The 23,191-nt window shown below is 41.0% G+C and overlaps 1 protein-coding gene across 1 annotated transcript in view; it reads left to right on the top strand.

Annotated features, from left to right (window-relative positions):
* The window catches only part of LOC133617632 (polyamine-transporting ATPase 13A3-like), a 124,038-nt gene that overhangs the window by 59,101 nt on the left and 41,746 nt on the right, over positions 1–23,191 (top strand). Inside the window, exons 19-24 of the mRNA XM_061977721.2 lie at positions 6,493–6,617; positions 6,688–6,845; positions 9,719–9,844; positions 9,945–10,024; positions 10,108–10,150; positions 15,634–15,743. Of these exons, the coding sequence (XP_061833705.2) occupies positions 6,493–6,617; positions 6,688–6,845; positions 9,719–9,844; positions 9,945–10,024; positions 10,108–10,150; positions 15,634–15,743 (642 nt within the window). The remainder of the gene's footprint in view (positions 1–6,492; positions 6,618–6,687; positions 6,846–9,718; positions 9,845–9,944; positions 10,025–10,107; positions 10,151–15,633; positions 15,744–23,191) is intronic.

Consider the following 23,191-nt stretch of genomic DNA (forward strand, 5'->3'; position numbering starts at 1 on the left):
ATTTTATTTTGTGGTTTGAATTCGTTTTTGGAGCTGTCATTACACATTGGTCAGTAGGGGGGCAGTAGGGTGTTTCTTCCCAATTGAATGCTATCACCTGCAGACCGGAAGTGTCTTGTCATTCTGATGAGCGCGACCAGTCTGTGAACAATTGAAACGTCCTGTGTGCTTTTTCCTCCTGTATAACAGGTTAGTTTTGGTGAATCAACTCACTGAATAATATCCATGTGATCTTTATAAGTTTAAGTACACATTCTGATGGTGGAGCCTAACTCTAAAGTGTTTGTGAGTTGTAGTTTGTATTTGTGAATGAATCCAGTGCACAGCTGCAGTAATCAATACAAAATGGCGACGTGAGTACGCAATGTTTATGTAGGAACTTCTGATCCTAATTCAGACTCCCAAATTAGAGCTCCCGTTTTCTTATTGATTTTATAATGTATATTTGTATAATGTGTGTGTTCTGAAATAGTGAAAGAGAATAGAACAAGGATGGACAATTCAACCCTAGACAGCACCGACACTCAACAACAACACATCATTTGCAGACTATAATTACTGGTTTGCAAAAAATACTTTTTTACCCCAAATAGGTGACATTAGATAATCTCCCACGGCACACCAGACTGTATCTCACGGCAGTGTGCCGCGGCACAGTAGTTGAAAATCACTGTACTAGGTCATAAAATCAGTGTCAGTTGAGTCGGTCCTATGCCTGTAGGGATTTTTAATGTTCAGCAGATGTCAGTATTTAGTGACACAGTATCGACACAGTATCAATACAGTTTTGCAATGTGTCGAAATGCTTCATGACGCCTCATCAACCCATCACTACTACTTAGTATGGTAATTGATTTATTCAAGTGTACGGAGAGAGAGAGAGAGAGAGAGAGAGAGAGAGAGAGAGAGAGAGAGAGAGAGAGAGAGAGAGAGAGAGAGAGAGAGAGAGAGAGAGAGAGAGAGAGAGAGAGAGAGAGAGAGAGAGAGAGAGAGAGAGAGAGAGAGAGAGAGAGAGAGAGAGAGAGGAGACGAGACGAGACGAGACGAGACGAGAATCACTGCGTAAGGTAGGTAGTGTAGCCGACAACAGCTTGTTAATTATATTATTTTGATTTTGATTTGACTCGAACTGTAACTCCTAGATGGATATCAGAAAGTTATTCGCCCCCAGCAGGGATAAAGCAGCGAGGAATGAGAGATGTAAGTGAAGTCCTAGCTAGCTGGGCAACATAACTTTTGTCTTAAGTTAATGCTAAGTTAGCTAACGTTATTTCTTGTATCAAGACAAGCATATTAATTTGATGTACAAGCTGTCGGGGGAATTTGCAGTAAGCATGAAACATAATGTTGGTTATAGTCTGCTGCTTCTGCTCAGGACCTCTGCATCAATGATGATTGTGAGTAAGCTTGTGTGAGTTGATAGATACAGCCGATGGATGGTGCAGTGCTTCTCAAATGCTCTATCTTCAGGAAGAATTTTTTCCCCCTATGATCAAGTCGTGAGCCAAATTTTTAAATCATTCAAGTTTATTTCACTGAAAAATAGCACAGTAGACTTGTCTTGTTAATCGGTTTGTCTTTGACTAAAATAATCTTGTTTTGTCACTAGAAAAATGGCTACAGCTAAAGCATCTGGTTTTGTTGCCAGAAAAAAATAGTAAAATTTCTGTACTTGTCACCAGAAAGATGGCTAAAATATCGGGTCTTGTTGTCCCAATTAGATTTTTTTAAATATATTTCCATATCTGTGCTGACAAAGTGGAACAAAAGAGTGCTGGAAGAGGTGAGGGAGAGATGGAAGTTGACGAGTTTACTATCAATGAATGATGTCCCAATCATGTTTTTTTTTCTTTTTTTTGCCTCTGAGTCATTTGATTTTGAATATCGATGACAAAAATACAAAACCTCCCATATGAGGAAAAATATATATATATTTTTTAGAAAAACAAAAAACCTGTCAGTTTCTTACAGAATGCTTTTTGGTCAGGTGACTTTTTGTCAGAGTGGGATAACTTTGTAAACAGAGCAGCTTTCGCTATTATAATCCCATGTGAAAACTGAAGACCATAACAAATGCAGATAGGAGACTGATTGATTGATTGAGATTTGTATTAGTATGTTGCACAGTGAAGTACATATTCCGTACAATTGACCACTAAATGGTAACACCCGAATAAGTTTTTCAACTTGTTTAATTCGGGGTCCACTTAAATTGATTCATGATACAGATATATACTATCATATATACAATCATCATAATACAGTCATCACACAAGATAATCATCAGGGTGTATACATTGAATTATTTACAATATTTACAATTCGGGGTGTGGAGGGGGGGTGTGGAGGAGGGGGGGGGGGGTTAGGTTTGGTTGTTATCATCAGTCATCAACAATTGAGAACAGAGAAATGGATATTGAAACAGTGTTTGTCTGACTTGGTAGGATATGTACAGCAAGTAGTAGACATAGAGAGAGAGAGAGAGATCAGAAGGCATAAGAAAAGTATCTACATTTAATTGTTTACATTTGATTATTAACAATCCGGGGAGGGTGTTAGTTTAGGGTTGAAGTTGCCTGGAGGTGTACTTTTATTGCGGTTTTGAAGGAGGATAGAGATGCCCTTTCTTTTATACCTGTTGGGAGCGCATTCCACATTGATGTGGCATAGAAAGAGAATGAGTTAAGACCTTTGTTCGATCGGAATCTGGGTTTAACGTGGTTAGTGGAGCTTCCCCTGGTGTTGTGGTTATGGCGGTCATTTACGTTAAGGAAGTAGTTTGACATGTACTTCGGTATCAGGGAGGTGTAGCGGATTTTATAGACTAGGCTCAGTGCAAGTTGTTTTACTCTGTCCTCCACCCTGAGCCAGCCCACTTTGGAGAAGTGGGTAGGAGTGAGGTGTGATCTGGGTTGGAGGTCTAGAAGTAATCTGACTAGCTTGTTCTGGGATGTTTGGAGTTTAGATTTGAGGGTTTTGGAGGTGCTAGGGTACCAGGAGGTGCATGCGTAATCGAAAAAGGGTTGAACGAGAGTTCCCGCTAGAATCCTCACGGTGCTTTTGTTGACCAGAGAGGAGATTCTATAGAGAAATCTCGTTCGTTGGTTGACCTTTTTGATTACCTTGGTTGCCATTTTATCACAGGAAAGATTAGCCTCTAGATTGGAACCTAGGTAGGTGACCTCATCCTTCCTGGTGACAACAATGTCACCCACTTTTATAGTGAAGACTTTGAACTACGTACATATTTGTAGGAAGTTGATGGGCCTCAGAGAGCGATGACACAGAGTAAACACTGAAAGGTCAGACCTGGTTAACAACATAGTTAGTTAGTGTAAACTACGCCACTTGCAGATTTGATAAATGTTAGTTGTAAAGATTATCTGAGGCTACAGTTAATCATATTACATTTTTTGTATGATGCACCAGGCAGGAGAAGCAGAGTGTAGGAGAAATTGAGCTGGCTTAATCTGGAGAAAAAAAGAGAGCGGAGGAAGTGCAGAAAGAGCCAGACAGCCAGGAAAGACCACCCCCCCGGAGATGAGACTGAGAAAGCAGTTGCCACAGTAGCAGAAAACATCTGACTGGGGAAAAGGCCATAAGCAGTGTCCACAATGTTGATGTTTTTTTAAATTATAAATAAGTGCTAAATATGTTTTTTTTCTCATGCACTTTGCGTGCTCTCATGAACTCTTTGTGCCCCAGGTGTGCCCCAGTGCAGTATTAGGTCTAGTCACGCCCCTGCTCTGCAGTTTCTGTCCTTACCGAGCAGCGGGTGCTGCTGAGTCCCTTCTTCGTCTTAAAGCACTCACCGGCGGACACACGTTGCACTAGCCTCGCGCCAGTCCCAGCTAGCGAGCTAGCTCGGTAGCAAGCTGCACATAATGGCAGGAAATGTTTATGTTTTTTATTTATTTTATTTTTTTATTGAACAACAAACATACATTTATAATGCACACAAGTGTACAAACTATTGTCATTAGTGGCAACGATTGGAGCTATAATCTGCAGATGTAGAGAGGAGCTTCTCCTGTTTAAAGCGGCTCAATCCAAAAACATGCACCTGGGGATAGGTTGAATGGCAACACTAAATGGTCCCTAGTGTGTGAATGTTGCCTGTCTATCTGTGTTGGCCCTGCGATGAGGTGGCAATTTGTCCAGGGTGTACCCCTCCTTCCGCCCGAATGCAGCTGAGATAGGCTCTAGCATCCCCCGCAACCCCGAAAGGGACAAGCGGTAGAAAATGGATGGAGACCAGCATCCGCAGTTCACAACTTGTAGAGAAATGGGGGAGCAGAATGTCCTTGTTCTCTGCAGGACCTCTGCAGGTATATATCACCACTCAAATCCCGGACAGGAAAGTTGATCACAGACAAAAATCAGCAGACAAACAGATAGGTTTAAATTATTCAAACCTCTACTCATAAGAACTAGCTGTGGACAGCAGCGCAGTGGAATCAATATCTCAAGAGGACAATTTCACCACACATAGTGTGTGCGTGACTATCGTTGGGACTTTAACTTTAACTTAACTCCCTACGATGACAGAAGTCGACACCATGCCCACAAAAGATGATTTCTCAAAAGCCATCAATGAGCGATTTAAGTGAAAATCTCCTGGCAATGACAGTAGACCTGCAGAGGTCCTGAAAGAGAACAAGGACATTCTGCTCCCCCATTTCTCTACAAGTTGTAAACTGTATTCTGTAGTCAGGATGAAATACCCCACGAAATGAGAGACTCCAACATCATACCACTCTACAAGAACAAAAGGCACAAGGGAGACTGCAACAATGATAAAGGCATATCTTTGCTGATCATAACAGGGAAGGCATTTGCACAGATCATCTTGAAGGCTTCTCCAGAAACTGGCAGATCGAGTCCTCACAGAAAGCCAAAGCGGGTTTAGGTCAGAGCGCTCAACTATGGATGGGATCTTTTCTCTCCGACAGATGCAAAAAAAATGCTGCAAGCAAAACTTTTGCCACTTCACGCAGCTTTTTTTGACCTGACGAAAGCATCTGACACACTTCGTAGGTCAGGCTTGTACGTGGTGCTTCAAAACGTTGGCTGTCCACCTACTCTACTCAAACTCTTGATGTCTTTCCACGAGGAGATGAACGCAAAAGTACCTTTTGACGGATTCCACTCAGAAGGTTTTGAAATAAAAAGCAAGCTAGCAAGGATGCGTCCTGGCACCAACACTCAAATTGCCCGGTGATTTCTTTCTTCACTGGAGAGCAGGTGGGTCTTTATTCAACTTGAAACGCCTGAGAGCTAAGACCAAAACCACTACAACTATTGCAAGGATCTCCTCTTTACCAATGACGCAGCCCTGGTTGTGCACAAGGAGAAGACACGACAGGTTATGTTGGACAGTCTGTCTCATGCATGTCCAACATTTTCTCGGACGATCAGCACGCAAAGAACTGTCACCCTGACCTTAGATGGAACAACAAAATGCAACATCAAGCTGAACGACCAACCACTTGTAAACATGAAACAATTCTTCTACATGGTTTTAACTGTCAACGCCTCAGTTCCTGTGGACGATGAAGTAGGGGCCAGGACAGGTAAAGCTTCAACATCCTTTGGTAAATTGACGACGGTTTCCAACGTCACTTCTTCGCTGTGGGGAGCTGTATCCGGTGGCAAGGGAAACCCAGGACGACCGGCACCTCCTCACAGCTGCAGGAGGCTGCCGGAGCTCCGGTCTGTCAGAGGACTGCCTACAGTGTGCCTACCAGCACTTGCTTTTCTCTCAGGGTGTGCTCCCCTAGCCTTTTGTCTTCCCAGACTAACCCACAAGGCAGCGGGGCAGTGGTTGGGTGATGCCAGGGCATGTCCACAAAGTGGGCCTGCGTATCACGCCTCTGGGGACCACTGCAGCTCCGAGATCCCCTGCCACATTTGCCTTGGGCCGCAGGGCCCTAGTTACCATGTGTGGCCACGTGGAGGCCTGACAGGTGTCTTGGTGAAGGAGAGGCTGTGCACTGGCAGGAGAAGACTGACGCACAAGGCTGCTTCTCCGTTCACCACAAGGGCTAGCCAGTGGCAGTGTCTGTAAGCGAGAGGTTAGCAAGCAGGTGGAAAGTAGACATGCGACTTTCCCTCTAACTACTGCACTAGACGCATCACAACACCCTGTAGGCTGGGCCCACCCACACACAAAAGTACAACCGTGCTGCCCGCAATCATACATATAATGTAAATATCTTCCACGATATACAAACATCAGACAAATGTTGAGTGACATAAACATTTAGTCTCACATTTTCCAGACGTGTTCTACAAAATGTAATGCTGTTATTTCTGGTAAATGAAAATGAATATAACTAAACTGAAAGAGAAGGACTTGGAGAAGTGCAGATGACCCCTCTATACTCGGGCTAACTTAATTTATTTAACATTTTGGTGTGTGTGTGTGTGTGTGTGTGTGTGTGTGTGTGTGTGTGTGTGTGTGTGTGTGTGTGTGTGTGTTGGCATTAACAGAGAGCAGTTAGAGACCAACATGGACTTTCTAGGCTTGATCGTCATGCAGAACAAAATCAAAGAACAGACTGCTGGGGTGTTGCTTGACTTACAACAAGCCAACATTCGGACTTTGATGGTCACAGGTAACCAAAGTCAGAAATACAAGTGTTTTCTTGTTGTGTCTGTAGGTCACTGAACAAGGTCCTTTTTTAGGTGACAACATGTGGACAGCAATATCGGTGGCTCGAGACTGTGGGATGGTTCAAGCCCATGAGAACATTATTATTGCTGATGCTGTGCCTCCAAACGAGGAGAACCCTGCGAGTATCACATGGCGCTACTCTGACAACCACGTTGTGAACAACGATCAGGTGAAACAGAATCATTAAAGGCCTACTGAAACCCACTACTACCGACCACGCAGTCTGATAGTTTATATATCAATGATGAAATCTTAACATTGCAACACATGCCAATACGGCCGGGTTAGCTTACTAAAGTGCAATTTTAAATTTCGCGCGAAATATCCTGCTGAAAACGTCTCGGTATGATGACGTCAGCGCGTGACGTCACGGATTGTGGAGGACATTTTGGGATAGCATGATGGCCAGCTATTAAGTCGTCTGTTTTCATTTGCAAAATTCCACAGTATTCTGGACATCTGTGTTGGTGAATCTTTTGCAATTTGTTCAATGAACAATGGAGACAGCAAAGAAGAAAGCTGTCGGTAGGTGTTGTGCTGGATAACGCCCCCCGCCGTAGAATGCACCCCTTGACTGGTGTGCCGGATAACACAGCCGGTGTTTCATTGTTTACATTCCCGGAAGATGATAGTCAAGCTTTACCATTGGCCTGTGGAGAGCTGGGACAACAGAGACTCTTACCAGGAGGACTTTGAGTTGGATGCGCAGACACGGTACCGTGAGTAAGCATGCAGCTGCGGCTTCCAAACATTTGATCCCTTGCCCGTACGTGCGTGCCTCTATGTGCATGTCACGTATGTAACTTTGGGGAAATATATGTGATGTATGAACTTTGGGGAGGTGAACAGTACTTTGGGCTGTGAGATTGAGTGTGTTGTTCAGGTGTTTGAGTTGTATTGGCGGGTTATATCGACGGGAGGGGGGAGGTGTTTGTTATGCGGTATTAATTTGTGGCATATTAAATATAAGCCTGGTTGTGTTGTGGCTAATAGAGTATATATATGTCTTGTGTTTATTTACTGTTTTAGTCATTCCCAGCTGAATATCAGGTCCCACCCGCCTCTCACAGCATCTTCCCTATCTGAATCGCTCCCACTGCCCTCTAGTCCTTCACTCTCACTTTCCTCATCCACAAATCTTTCATCCTCGCTCAAATTAATGGGGAAATCGTCGCTTTCTCGGTCCGAATCGCTCTCGCTGGTGGTGGCCAAGATTGTAAACAATGTGCAGATGTGAGGAGCTCCACAACCTGTGACGTCACGCTACTCGTCTGCTACTTCCGGTACAGGCAAGGCTTTTTTTATCAGCGACCAAAAGTTGCGAACTTTATCGTCGATGGTCTCTGCTAAATCCTTGCAGCAAAAATATGGCAATATCGCGAAATGATCAAGTATGACACACAGAATGGACCTGCTATCCCCGTTTAAATAAGAAAATCGCATTTCAGTAGGCCTTTAATAAAAAACTGGAAATACACAAACTGCTAGTTTCAAACTGCATTTGAAATCCTGTCTATTTGTGATTCATATTTTTTGTGCCAGCTATTTACAGATTATTGATTAATGTTTTTTTTTTCCCTGTATTTTTTTCCACCAATTTATTTTATCTTTCAAATTTAGCCATGAAAGTCAGTGGGCCTGATTAGTTATCAGGAGAAGAGTTGTTGCTCCCTCCTGTGCAGGTTCCCTACAGCATTGGCGTGTGGCCTGTGTGTAGCGAGCAAGCTAACAATATTTTGTGTCCATACTTTTATCAAACTGTGGTTGTCAATTTTTATTTTTTGGATCATTTTAATTAAACACGATAATACTAACCGTTGAAAGTTTTACAGCAGTTACCATTACTATTGTTTAATTGTAGCTGTTATTCGCAGCTACTAAAACCGATGCAAAATAGTGACCAGTCTTGTAATCCGTAACAATGCATGCACACGGCGATTATCCAGGTTGGAAAATATTCATTTTCATTTATCCTCCAGTTAATTGACTTATTGAATATCGGGACAGTTCTACTGATAGACTTTTCCAAAAGGGGCTCCTCCACTGGGTTATCTTGATGAGAATTGCCGCTCACAATTATTTCACACCCTTGTGTCAGGGCTATGCTGTATATATGTGCTACTTTAAAACTTACCATTAATGTCTAATGACATACTGCAATAACTATATGATAGTTAGCATACAGAAATATGTTGGGAGGATCGATAAACTCACTTCATTAGATGTATGTGTACGCTAACAATATGTGTAGCATTAAAAATGATCAAATCCTTCACATGCCAACGAGACCACAAGATCAGCGGCTCGCCGGGCAGAGGGAGGAAGGGAGGCAAAGGAGAAAAGGGAAACTTGATCCTCATTGCCACTGTTAAATCCAAATCCGCACGGACTCAACTTTGTGACCACACAACTTTTATTTACATTCACAACACTTCCCAACAGGCTGAGGAAAACTCCTTTACGGCACCACACTTCAGTGTCGTAACACACCCACACTAGCACGTAGCATAAACTGTGTGCTACAGTTATGTCCCGCTGTTGTCTCTTGATGTCGCTCTGGTCTAAGGCTCACCAATGTGGAGACGTGTTATCGATGGAGTTGAAGATGAAATGCATCAAAAAGTTGTTTTGCCAAAAGTCGGTGACCCTAATTGTTGTGGTGAAGATAGTGAAGATGCTGCCTGTTTTTATTGTCACAATTTATTCGGAAAACTGCATTCCCCTGGTAAATATCTTCATAAATTGATACAAAATAATAATAGAAAATAAGACAAATACTGCACTGTAATTCATATGACATGAATTATGATTTAATTTAACACTTATTTCAGGCTAAACTATCTAGAATATGCCTAAGAAAAATAAAAAAATGCAATGGCGTGAAGCTGCAATATTTCAAGTGCAAAGTGTTGAGGGACAACTTTACTTAACTAAAGCGATAACAAGGCAACAAATATGACTTGGAATCATCTCAAGAGGAAGATAAGACATACATATTTAATATTCTGTTCTTTGTGCCTCTATTTGTATTCCTTCATTTAGACTGCTGAGGTCAGCTTTGCTGGGGATGGGTTGAAGTACAAGGAGGAGGAGCAAGGCTATCACTTTGCTGTAAGCGGCCAAGCCTTCGCTGTCATCACACAATACTTTCCAGAACTTTTCCAGAAGGTACTAAGATGCATTTGGCTACTTTAGTGTTTTGTGTTCAACACTCCTAGAGTGAAAATGACGATGTCATACTTTATCTCTCCTCATGGGGGTGCTGCAGTTCCTCCTAAGAGCCACTGTGTTTGCTCGCATGACTCCAGACCAGAAGACTCAGCTGGTGGAAGTCCTTCAAAACATTGAGTCAGCTATAGTTATGTACTTTGATGAAAAACAACATTTGGAGAATGATGTGCATTTCTCATTGTTATGTTTTAATCTTCCAGTTACATGGTAGGGATGTGTGGAGATGGCGCTAATGACTGTGGGGTGAGTATTCTGTATGTACAAATCACCACTCACACTATGTACTGGTTATTTTGAAAACACCAAATAGTATTGAATACCTCGTTGTAGGTTGTAATGTGTACGAAAAATCATTACATTAACATTCTACATTTTAAGACACTAAAGTCAAAGATGATGGATACAGTAATCCCTCATTTATCACTGTTAATTACCGTATTTTCCGCACTATAAGCCGCCCCGGGTTATTAGCCGCACCTTCAATGAATGGCATATTTCAAAACTTTGTTCACCTATAAGCCGCCCCGGGTTATAAACCGCGCCGACGCTGCGCTAAAGGGAATGTCAAAAAAACAGTCAGATAGGTCAGTCAAACTTTAAATATATAAATACAAACCAGCGTTCTAACAACTCTGTTCACCCCCAAAATGTAATGTGCAAATGTGCAATCATAAAAATAGTAACACTCAAATTAGTGCAGAGCAATAGCAACATCAATAACTCAACATTGCTCGAACGTTAATGTCACACAACACACAAAATAAACATTTAAAGCTCACTTTCTGAAGTTATTCCTCATCCATAAATCCCTCAAATTCTTCTTCAGTGTCTGAATTAAAAAGTTGGGCGAAAACGGCATCCAAAATGGCCGGCTCCGTCTCGTCGAAGTCATCAGAGTCAATGTTGCTGTTGTTGTCCAGGAGTTACGTGAATCCTGCCTTCCGGAAAGCTCGGACCACAGTTGAGACCGATATATCCGCCCAGGCATTTACAATCCACTGGCAGATGTTGGCGTATGTCGTCCGGCGCTGTCTCCCTGTCTTAGTGGCGCAGGTCATCTTGTTGCTTCCTCTACCTACGCACCATTGATTCATTTATGTTCAATTCTCTCGCTGCTGCTCTATTTCCGTGTTCTACTGCGTGACTTATTGCCTTGAGTTTGAATTCTGCGTTGTACGCGTGTCTCTTAGTAGGAGCCATTTTGTGGTCTTTACAGATGTAAACACACAAATGAAATGAAACATAATACCCGCGCGCTTCCTCTTCTACGGGGGCGGGTGCTTACCTTGGCGGTTGCTTACCGTAGAAGAAGAAGCGCTTCCTCTTCTACGGGGAAAAAAGATGGCGGCTGTTTACCGTAGTTGCGAGACCTAAACTTTATGAAAATGAATATTAATATTAATCCATATATAAGGCGCACCGGGTTATAAGCCGCACTGTCAGCTTTTGAGAAAATTTGTGGTTTTTAGGTGCGGCTTATAGTGCGGAAAATACAGTAGTTCCTGGTCCGACCGGGGTAAACTAATTTCCCTGAAGTAGGAGTAATTGAGGGCAGCATGGTGGCAGAGGGGTTAGTGCGTCTGCCTCACAATACGAAGGTCCTGAGCAGTCCTCTGTTCAATCCCGGGCTCGGGATCTTTCTGTGTGGAGTTTGCATGTTCTCCCCGTGACTGCGTGGGTTCCCTCCGGGTACTAAGGCTTCCTCCCACCTCCAAAAACATGCACCTGGGGATAGGTTGATTGGCAACACTAAATTGGCCCTAGTCTGTGAATGTGAGTGTGAAAGTTGTCTGTCTATCTGTGTTGGCCTTGTGATGAGGTGGTGACTTGTCCAGGGTGTACCCCGCCTTCCGCCTGATTGTAGCTGAGATAGGGTCCAGCACCCCCCGCGACCCCGAAGGGATTAAGCGGTAGAAAATGGATGGATGGATAGGAGTAATTGATTATAAATGGAATGTTTTCATAGCAAGAGCATATACACCTTTTTACGGCCTTCAAAGTATTTTTTTTTTACACTATGAGAGCCCTCTCGACGTGAAATAACACCCTTTGATACATTTAATTCAATATAGCAGTGTTGCCTGAGGCTGAGCCAATCAGTGTCCACGAAACTAAACAGTGCGCTCTGAAAAAAATACATAAACATTGAAATACGAGGAAGTGGACACATAAAATATATCTATACATTTAAACAGGGAACAAGTGTTTTTTTATTTCAAACAAATGAATGGTTAAAGTGTACACTATAAACAAGGAACACAACATAAGGGAGGCATTTAAATATAAAATAAAAAAGTATATTTCGTATGTAATCACAGAATAACATACATGCTCCAATTCGATATGGTCCATTAGATAACAATGTATAATTTTAGTATCAAAACAATGACAACCCTCATTGGGACTCTTCCTGTCTTCCTCCCTCAAGGAATAGTCATCTCAGATTATTTAGTTTTAAGGCTGTCTAAATAAAGAGAGGTGACTGGAGTTGAAGAGTAACAATTTTTTCGACAAAGGAGTAACTACCGTAATTTCCGGACTAAAGAGTGCATCTATATATTAGCCACACCCACACTAAATTTTAGGGAAAATAAAAATGTTTTATATATTAGCCGCAACGTACTACAAGCTGCAGACATACAGTATTTGTTGCAAAATGAGTTATTTACACAGTAAGATTCTGTAAATGTTTATTTAAATACCTTAATTGTGTCCAAACGGTGTCCATAACGTGGCAGTTTTGCTCAAAGGTGGGAAAATACAATCTTCATAACATGTCGATTACGGTAATGTTCTCATTCATCAGGTCATTGTCATCTCAGGACATTCAATCGATCGCAACTGGACTGTTTGGTTTGTCTTAGAAAACCTTTCGCCTCTCATCCGAGTAGACTTCATCAGTTCATGCTCATAGACTTAGATTGGTCAGATCTAGTCTTAGACTTAGATTGGTCACATCTAGTCTAGCTGCTGGTGCTAAAACCCCAAATATTTATACTCCAAAACCAGGAGGGTGTTTCTGGGCAAGGATGGTTTCGCCCTATCGTAATGAGAAAAACAACTGTTTTAATGCAAACGAGCAATCCTAACTGTCAAAGCCAACGACAGTCGTTGAAGTGTAATTTACCCTCCTTAGTATTGAGGTATTTTGTGGCAGAACGATCACTGTGAATCGACTTCTACCAGCCCAAAACGATCGGAATCCCCGCGTAAGCATTCCATTCAGTTGTAAACAAATGGCATTCTGGTCACCTTCTGCGAGCAGAAAGTTTCTCACTGCTGTTATTTGTTGGAGGCTAAATTGCAGAGTCTTTTAGGAATGGTTGAAAGGACAGTATTGTATATGGGAGACAGGTTGTCTCACAGACCACCTCCTCTCTTAAGGGATGTTTTTTTTACCCTTGACATAGTTGGCTTCCCTCACTCCTCTTTTGTACCATCCATCCTCCTTGTCCAGAATCTGTACATTTTTGTTTTCAAAGGAGTGCTGTTTCTCCCTGAGGTGCAGGTAGACAAGCTGAGTCTTGGCCTGAAGAGTTTGCCATGCGTCGGCTTAGTAGTTGTTTTGTTCCCCCAATATATGAACAGTGCATTCATCATTACACTGGATAGCATACACAGATTGTTTTTGTGGTTGTGGGGTGTCCGGTCTTTACGATGCCCCAGTCTGTCTCAGGGTGTTGCCTGCTTTGAAGTGTACTGGGATGTTGTGTTGGTTAAAAATTATTCTGAGTTTCTCACATATGGAATGACAATATGTTTGTGCCTATATATATATGTCAGCTCTGTGTTTGTGTTCCAGTGGGTGGTGTGAGTCAAAAAGTAGGTATTGATCTGTATGTGTGGGTTTTCGGTAAACCCTGACATGGAGGCCCCTGTTTTCTCCAATGTAGACATCACAGTCTAAAAAAGGCAACTTCCTGTCTTTGACATCCTCACGTGTGAACTTGATGTTTTTGTCCACTGAGTTCATGTGCTGGGTGAAGGCTTGCACTTCTTGGTTTCTGATTTTCACCCATGTGTTATCCACATATATGTACCGATGACTGGGTGCTGTTCCTTTAAAAGAGCCCAGAGCTCTCTTTTTCATGTCATCCATGGAAAGGTTTGCTACTATTGGTAATACAGGTGATCCCATGGCACAACCATGTTTTTGTGGGTAAAAGGTTGCCATGAATTGAAACTTCATAACAACCATACAGAACTGTTTAAAAAGGAACACGGAGAAACAAAATATATCCACCCATGTTTTAAGACCATAGCAACCATAGGCCCATTTCCACCAAAAGTTAGGAACTTTAGGGAACCTCTACTAGTTCCGGGTGTCTATCTGTAAATAACAATATATAAATAATACATGTCAGTGTTTATCTGTAAATAACAATATATAAAGAATACATGTCAGTGTTTATCTGTAAATAACTATATATAAAGAATAAATGTCAGTTTTTATCTGTAAATAACAATATATAAATAATGAATGTCAGTGTTTATCTGTAAATAACTATATATAAAGAATACATGTCAGTGTTTATCTGTAAATAACTATATATGAATAATAAATGTCAGTGTTTATCTGTAAATAACTATATATAAAGAATAAATCTCAGTGTTGATCTGTAAATAACAATATATAAAGAATACATGTCATTGTTTATTTGTAAATAAAAATATATAAATATTAAATGTCAGTGTTTATCTGTAAATAACAATATATAAATAATAAATGTCATTGTTTATTTCACGCCGACAACCCAAACATATTGTCTTTAGTGTTAGCTTGTTATCATTAGCATTGTGTTTACTGGGGTTGATGCTAATAACTACACAAATGGAGTGTCATTGACTACTTTTACAACATGTAATGAAGTAAATAGTTAATATTTAATGTTATTTACCTTCCTTCCACACGTGTGCTGCCTCCTTTATTTCACAATTATCCAACAAAGTCAAGAGTTTGCTGAGGTCGTTGTTTCCAGTCCGGCTTCATACTCCTCCGTAAATACGTTTAAAAGAGTCCGTCCAGTTCTCGTAGCTTTGCATATTGAAATTAAGTTTTTGAACATAATAAACAACAATAAAGTGCATATAGTTTAAAGACTACAGTCGAGTAAAAACACTGATCAGCGTTCTTCAGCACAAAGATGCCCACAAAAGTTTCTGCAAGTGGAAAGTTTATTTAGTTCTTATTTCTCTCCGTTGTCAAGTTTGTTGTAATAGAAATACACAAGAAATAGGAAACACACCAGTCGTCTAGCATTCTGTAAATGGCGGTGCTGTGTTTGAAAAATACATTTAAGAAACGCCCCCAACTGTCTTCAACCAGGCAGCATTCGACAGCACAGCCCGCCCCCGATAAGGTTCCAAGAATCTTCCAAAAGTCCCACCTTGCTGGCAGAAATGACAAAAATTTCCTGAAGAACTAAAACTACCCGGGTGGTTTTTAGTGGTGAAACAGGGTGAACATTATTTACCTGGGTAAATGGGAAAGTTCCAGTAAAAGTTCCTGCGGTGGAAAAGGGCCTAATATCTTTAGATACAGTATATTTATATCTAGGTATCTATTGAATATAACACACATGCACACATTGTACACATTAAATTGTTATTATGTACTGATATGAGTTTTTGATATACTGTATGATACGCAGACTATGTTACAAATACACATGCACAGATTGTTGTCTGTCTTGTTTCAGTGATGACATTGTCTCTCTCACTTTTAGGCCCTGAAGAAAGCGCACAGTGGAATCTCTCTGTCTGAACTAGAGGCCTCAGTGGCTTCTCCCTTCACGTCGTCCATCCCAAACATCTCCTGCGTTACTACCCTCATTAGGTACATTTCTTTACTAAATGAGGCAGTTTAGTCCAGGTTTGATTGTTGCTGTTGCTACCAGGGCTGTAGCCAGTGCAACATTAGAACTGAGGTCAAGAGGTATAAAAACACTACTAGTATCACTGAGGTTCTACTATGATGATCTTCTTTCCATTTTGTTAAAATTAAATGTTTGTTTTTTCTCACCTGAATATTCATTCAAAAGCGGGTCATGGAAAATTGAGACAAACCAGCCCACTTTGAGGCAGTAGAGTTTCTAATTTAATTGATGAGTTTATTATCACAAAAACAATGTTCCAATGTGACAACTTTAGCACAGATCAAATTGATGACATTTCAGTTAGGACAAGTCAAATACGGTGGTACCTTGGCTTACGAGTGCCCCACCTTACAAATTGTTTGATATACCTTTTTCCAGCTGCCGTAATTGCCGGGCTTTAGAATGCACCTAAACACAAGCTGCGTCCACCAGACAAATTAGATTTTGTACATATATATCACTGGTCCCCCGTGATCTGTTTGCAAATTTCATTGGTCAAGGATAAATTTAGTGGTGGCATTTTAAACCCGTGAATCCGCAAAATTCCAGCAGCATTGTATAAAGCACGGGGTTCAAAGTGTTGAAAAGAAATAGTGGCTTATAGTCCGGAAATAACGTTTTTTTTTGCCTGAAGATGCGAGCAAAAAATGTAGTTACAATTCTGGTTCAAATATCGCTAGTTAGAGCAGAAAATGCCAAAGTGAACACCGTAAGAGCCGCCCACATCCGGTGTCTGACTCGTTAGCATTAGATAATAGCAGATGATAGGTATACAGACAAAACTTTCTTTTTCAACCATGGGAAATAAAAAAAAATGAATGCGAATTACAGTGCTGAGAAGAAGATGTTCATTAATCAAATAAATAAATAATCGAAAAAAGCGAGGCTAAAATGTGTGTGTATCCGTGAAGGTTGGGTTAGGCTTAGGGGTTAGTTGAACATACAACTTCAATCTGTACCATGCTGAAGCAGGAGTCAATAAAGGCAAGATTAACACCATCAATCAATCAAAGTTGACTTATATAGCCCTTAATCACAAGTGCCTCAAAGGACTTCACAAACCACAACAACATCCTCGGCTCAGATCCCACACCAGGGCAAGAAAAACTCAACCCAAAGCGACAAGAGAAACCTTGGTAGAGAGCGCAGATGTGGGGATCCCCACACCCTGGGTGATCGGATGCAATGGATGCCGAGTGGATACAGTTAATAATGTGAGAGCCCAGTCCATCGGGAGGCCAGCTGGGGGATCCTCTTGCATGCAGACAAGTCGGGGCGCAGAGACTTCACCGTCTGATGCATAAGGTGTTGTCACTCCGGGTCCTGACTTATAACAGCTAGCGCTTCATCTGTGGAGGCTGATCCGTGGTCACCTGATAACCTCTCCATGCAGCAGAGGGGTGCAGAGCAGAAGTAAGAGACGGCAGATCAACTCGGTCTATTTAAAGGCTAGAGTATACAAATGAGTTTTAAGATGGGACTTAAATGCTTCTATTGAGGTAGCATCTCTAACTGTTACTGGTAGAACATTCCAGAGTACTGGAGCCCGGATAGAAAACTCTCTTAACGCCTGCAGACTTTTTTTGGGCTCTGGGAATCACTAATAAGCCGGAGTTCTTAGAACGCAGATTTCTGGCTGGAACATATGGTACAATACGATCAGCAAAATAGGATGTAGCTAGACCCTTTAGTATTTTATACGTAAGTAGTAAAACCTTAAAGTCTCATCTTAAGTGCACAGGAAGCCAGTGCAGGTGAGACAGTATAGGTATATATATAGGTATATATGTATATAAAAGTATATACAGTATAGGTATATATATATATAGGTATATATATATATGGGTGTGCCGTTAGGGGTGCATGTCTGATGCAAGGGGTGTTTAACACCTTTCTTACGTCACGACTCTAGAGACCGATGAGCGTTGTCAGCAGGTTTATTGACATTCAAAAGGGTGAAACTAAAAAGACAAACAATACAGTCAATATATACATATCTTATGCAAATGTATACATATATATGCTGTAATGCTACCATACAAGGCATGAGAAGGTAAACAAAAGTTAATTTGTACTACGACGCCATCTTAGATGACATCGAAAATTATCGCTAATGAGCATGACAAAGATCTCATTATACATCACAAATCAGAAATTTAGACAAAAAACAAGTTTCAAAGTTCAACTTATGATACATACCGGCGATGCAACCTTAAACAAAAGATATTTGCAGTATTTCTTCGAAAATAACCACCATAAAGTACGTGCTGGCACCGTAGATTTCTCTGCTTGGCTTATGCAACTTTTGGTCAATAAAGTTTGATTCAAAGTACACACTTCTCAAAGATGTAGAAACTGTCCTGACTACATGATGGCGAAAAATACACATGTAATTATGTTAATTAAATAACAAGCAATAAGCATAACACACTTCAACAACAAGAGTTTACAACCTTTAGTTGTAACAGAACACTCCCCGCTTGGCGTGGATACATGCCACCAAAATAACTGGGAAAAACAAATAACTCATGAAATAATCAAAGGTACAATCTCTGAGATGGGTTTGGTCAACACCTTTGTATCATCTGACCTAACTACCCTTAGCTCTACTGAACGCACTTTGCCATCTTTACTTGGGAACACCTGAGTTACACGTGCAAGAGGCCATTCATTTCGGGGACATTGGCTGTCTTTGAGTACAACGACCAAACCTACGCTCACGTTAAGCTGGCTAGAATGCCACTTGCGATGTGGTTTGAGAGTGGGAAGGAACACCTTCTTCCACCTGTCCCAGAAGGTGTTTGACAGGTGCTGGACTTGGCGCCACTGGTGTTTGTAGAGGTCTGACGCTGTAAAGTTGCCAACTGGAGCCTTAAGAGGGGTTACCTTTTGGTTTATAAGAGTGGCCGGGGTCAAAGTGAAAGGGTCACTTGGGTCCGATGAAACAGGGACAAGGGGTCTTGCGTTTATAATTGCCGCCACCTCTGTCATAAAGGTGACAAGAACTCTGTGAGTGAGTTTAGTGGTCTTGAGCTGGAAAAACATTGAGTCCAACATTTTCCGGGCAAGTCCAATCATTCTTTCCATGACCCGCCAAAGTGGGAAGGGTGGAGGGTTAAAAGTCCATGTACATCCGTGTTCTTTACGGTATCGTTTGTACAGCTGTGTTGCCTAAATTTGAGGGAATCTTCAGTTCTTTACATGCGCTGACAAAATTGGTACCTCTATCAGAACAAACGCTTTTTACAGGTCCTCTTACTGCCAGAAACCATCTGAATGCATTAACAAAGCTAGAGGTATCGAGAGACTATCAACTCAATGTAAACTGCTGTAATACTCAAGCATGTGAATAGGACATCCCACCTTTTATTTTGGATGATACTTCCTCTTGTGCGCTGTGAAGACACAAACCATGGGCCAAAAACATCTAAGCCCATATTAGTGAAGGGGGTCCGTTATAAGACGGTCTGGAGGGAGGTTCGACATTTTTTGTGTACTCAGACGGGCACAAAGTGTTTTGCAGGATGCACAACGATAGAAGATTGTGCTCACATTTCTCTTGCCACCTACTATCCACCATCCTGCAGATCAAACAGCTCCTTCTGTGAAAAGGCGACCTTGGTGTTGGGTCTGCTCGTGGTAGTGCTTAATGAGAAGAGCTGCAATATGGTTGTGGCCAGAAACTATGAGTGAGTTATTTTCACCTTGGCTTAAGTTTGAATCACTGATGCGACCTCCTACTCTAAGAAGTCCCTTTTCATCCAGGTAGGGGTCTAGGTTTTTGAGAAGACTGGTTCGGGGTAGTTTATCGTGTTTTTGCTCACACTTCAATTCCTTGGCATACACATCCTGTTGTACTGCTTGAATGATAATGTTTTGGGCTTGGTTTGACTCGTCTACAGTGAGTCCTGTCTCACAGTAGTGCCAACTACGGCAGTGATTGATTTTGGATGGCAGTGATTTGAAGTTATGTATGACGTGCAGTAGTCTTGAAACAGCACGCTTGAGAGAGATATAACCTAGGACTACTTTACTGTCTGTATAGAATGCAGTGTAGTCTATTTCAAAGCCTAGTTAGTCTGTGAGAAGATCTGCAAGCTCGACTGCTAACACAGCAGCACTAAGCTCTAATCTTGGCATGGTCTGATCTGGGTGTGGTGCTAACTTTGTCTTACCTAGAACAAAGCCTACTTCACAGTTCCTAGCTGCATCTGTTACTCTTAAATAGGCCACTGCGGCTATAGCCTTAGTAGATGCGTTTAAAAAGACCAACAACTCTTTTTTTGTAGTTGTTGAGATAGAAATTTCTGTGTACGCTCTGGGAATGGTCAAGTTGGACAGTACTTTAAGTGAGTCCTTACACAAGGTCCAGGACTCTTCCATTTCTGAGGGCAATGGTGCATCCCAGTCTCCATTCTCCACCGTAAGTTCACGCAGAATGAACTTTCCCTGTATAGTTACTAGGGATGTCCCGATCCGATATTTGCCAAAAATTGCGTATCGGCAAGGCATGGGAAAATGCCGATCCAGATCCAGTTTAAAAAAAACTCCGGTCCGTGTTTTCCAACGCACCTATTTAAATAATACATTTCACTTTTCTGCTGCTCCGTAATTTCCGTTCCGCATTTTCCAGCACACCTTCAACACATCCACAATTCTCACGCAGTTGCTTTTAGCTGCTGGCATTACACGACAGGCTCTTCTCACTCTCTCCTGTGTCTCCCTCTCACAGACAGCGAGCGCACCTTCTTACACACGTCACATACTGTCACGTCATACGTCACATACTGTCACGTCATACGTCACATACGTATACGCCCTCTCCCAGCAGAGAGCGATGTAGCGGCATGGCTAACGTTAGCTGTGATGCTAGCGCAGCCGCTAAGGTGCGCGCCTGCTCAAGCGTCCTCTGCGCACAGCAAATCTATGCCACGCACAAAATCAAATAAAAAAATAAGCGCATAACAATTTTCGACACACGGACACGACAGAGACAACAGTTTTCGTCATCATTGTTCAAATATTGTGACGTCTGTCGAGACGCTTATCTCCATTCGGTGCCACACGTCCAGACTCCACACCATCAAAATGGCAAAAATTTCCACATCAACACCGTATGAAAAAATTAGTGATTTTTTTAGTTGTGATTTCCTTCTCTGCATGAAAGTTTAAAAGTAGCATATATTAATGCAGTATGAAGAAGAATGTTTTAATGTAGACATGCAAGCCTTGAAAGAACATTTTGAAAATCAAAGACTACATTTCCTGCAAATGGGTGCATTTCTACCCTATATTTTAACTTTAGATTTATTCTCATATCAAACTCTTTTGGCTGTCTTTTTGACACTTACATCCGGCGCCCCCCTCCACACCCTGGCTTATAAATAATTCAATGTGATTATCTTGTGTGATGACTGTATTATGATGATAGTATATATCTGATAGTACCGGTATATATCTGATAGTATATATCTGTATCATGAATCAATTTAAGTGGACCCCGACTTAAAGAAGTTGAAAAACTTATTCGGGTGTTACCAATTAGTGGTCAATTGTACGGAATATGTACTTCACTGTGCAACCTACTAATAAAAGTCTCAATCAATCAATCAAAACACATAGAATCATCATACTGCTGTGATTATATGCATCAAGTGTTCATTCAAGGCTAAGGCAAAATATCGAGATATATATCGTGTATCGCAATATGGCCTTAAAATATCGCAATATTAAAAAAAGGCCATATCGCCCAGCCCTAGTTCAATGATGCCATTTCTGTTTGTCATGTATAATTTTGTCTATTTTGTGTTTATCCTTGAATAAACAGGTCAGTTTCTTGTTACCAACCATTGTGTATTATTCAAACTCCCCTAATTCAGCTGGCTAGTTGTTATCAAGAGTACTAAAACCCTTTTCAACATGATTCTGACAACTAAGTAGGCTAAATAACTTTAAACTTTAATACATGCTCGGATAGGCCAGTATCGGTATCGGTCAGTATCGGTATCGGATCGGAAATGCAAAAACAATATCGGTATCGGATCGGAAGTGCAAAAACCTGGATCGGGACATCCCTAATAGTTACTGGTGCTACAAAGTCTAATGGATCATAAAGGCTGTTTATTGTTGATAAACACCTTGTCTAGTAAAGGGCTTTTGACTCGTCTGACACTCTAAAGGTGATGCAGTCTTTCTTTAGGTCCCAAAGGAGACCCAAGCTATGTTGCATGGGGACTGAATCAGCTTCAAAGTCCAAGTCCTTTAGGTTTTTGCCATGATCTTCTGAAGGGAATGCTTCAAGTACCTCTTTTCTGTTAGCTGCTATTTTATGCAGTCTTAGATTTGAGTTTGCAAGTGTGTCACGGGTTCTTTGTAATAGGGACACATTTCAACAGTGGGGAGGGATTTGAGTCCATCGTCTACGTAGAAGTCGTGTGTGACAAACTGCTTGACATCTGGATCACAATCTGGCTGGTTGCGTAGCACAGACTGATGTAAGCCGTATATGGCCACTGCTGGTGATGGGCTATTCCCAAAGATGTGGACTCTCATCCTATACTCTACAATGTCTTTGGAAATGTCATTGTCACGAAATCACAAAAAACGCAAGTCATTTCTGTCTTGCTCTCGAACATTGAAACAGTAAAACATCTGTTCAATGTTGGCTGTGAAGGCAACAGCTTCCTTTCTGAAACGTATTTAAGACAGCTAACAGTGAGTTGTTAAGGTCTGATCCTGTCAACAACACATCATTTAGTGACACATTCTTGTACTCAGCGCTGCTGTCAAAGACGACCCTAATCTGTTGGGCTTGCGAGGGTAGTAGACACCGAATAGTGGCAAATACCAACATTCCTCTTCGTCTTTCAGTGGAGGGGCAAGCTCTGCATGTTTGTTTTCAAATATTTTGCCCATAAACGTGATGAAATGTTCCTTCATTTCTTCTTTCCTTTCAAAGCTACGAACAAGAGACATTAAGCGGTTCAGGACATGTGGTCTGTTGTTAGGAAGTTTTTGACGTGGTGACTTGAATGATAATATATAATATATTATATATAAAGATACTCTTTAGGGTTCATATGTTTGTAAATCTGACTGTGATGAAGTCAGTGCCTTACCAGCCATGAACCTCACCGCACTTCACTGGTATATATATATATATATATATATATATATATATATATATATATATATATATATATATATATATATATATATATATATATATATATATATGTATATATATATATATATATATGTATGTATATATATATATATATATATGTATGTATATATATATATATATATATATATATATATATATATATATATATATATATATATATATATATATATATATATATATATATCTCAACGAGGATGTATTTTGAGCTCCATCACAAAACAA

Source organism: Nerophis lumbriciformis, linkage group LG18 (genome assembly GCF_033978685.3).
Source record: "Nerophis lumbriciformis linkage group LG18, RoL_Nlum_v2.1, whole genome shotgun sequence".
Taxonomy (NCBI): Eukaryota; Metazoa; Chordata; class Actinopteri; order Syngnathiformes; family Syngnathidae; genus Nerophis; species Nerophis lumbriciformis.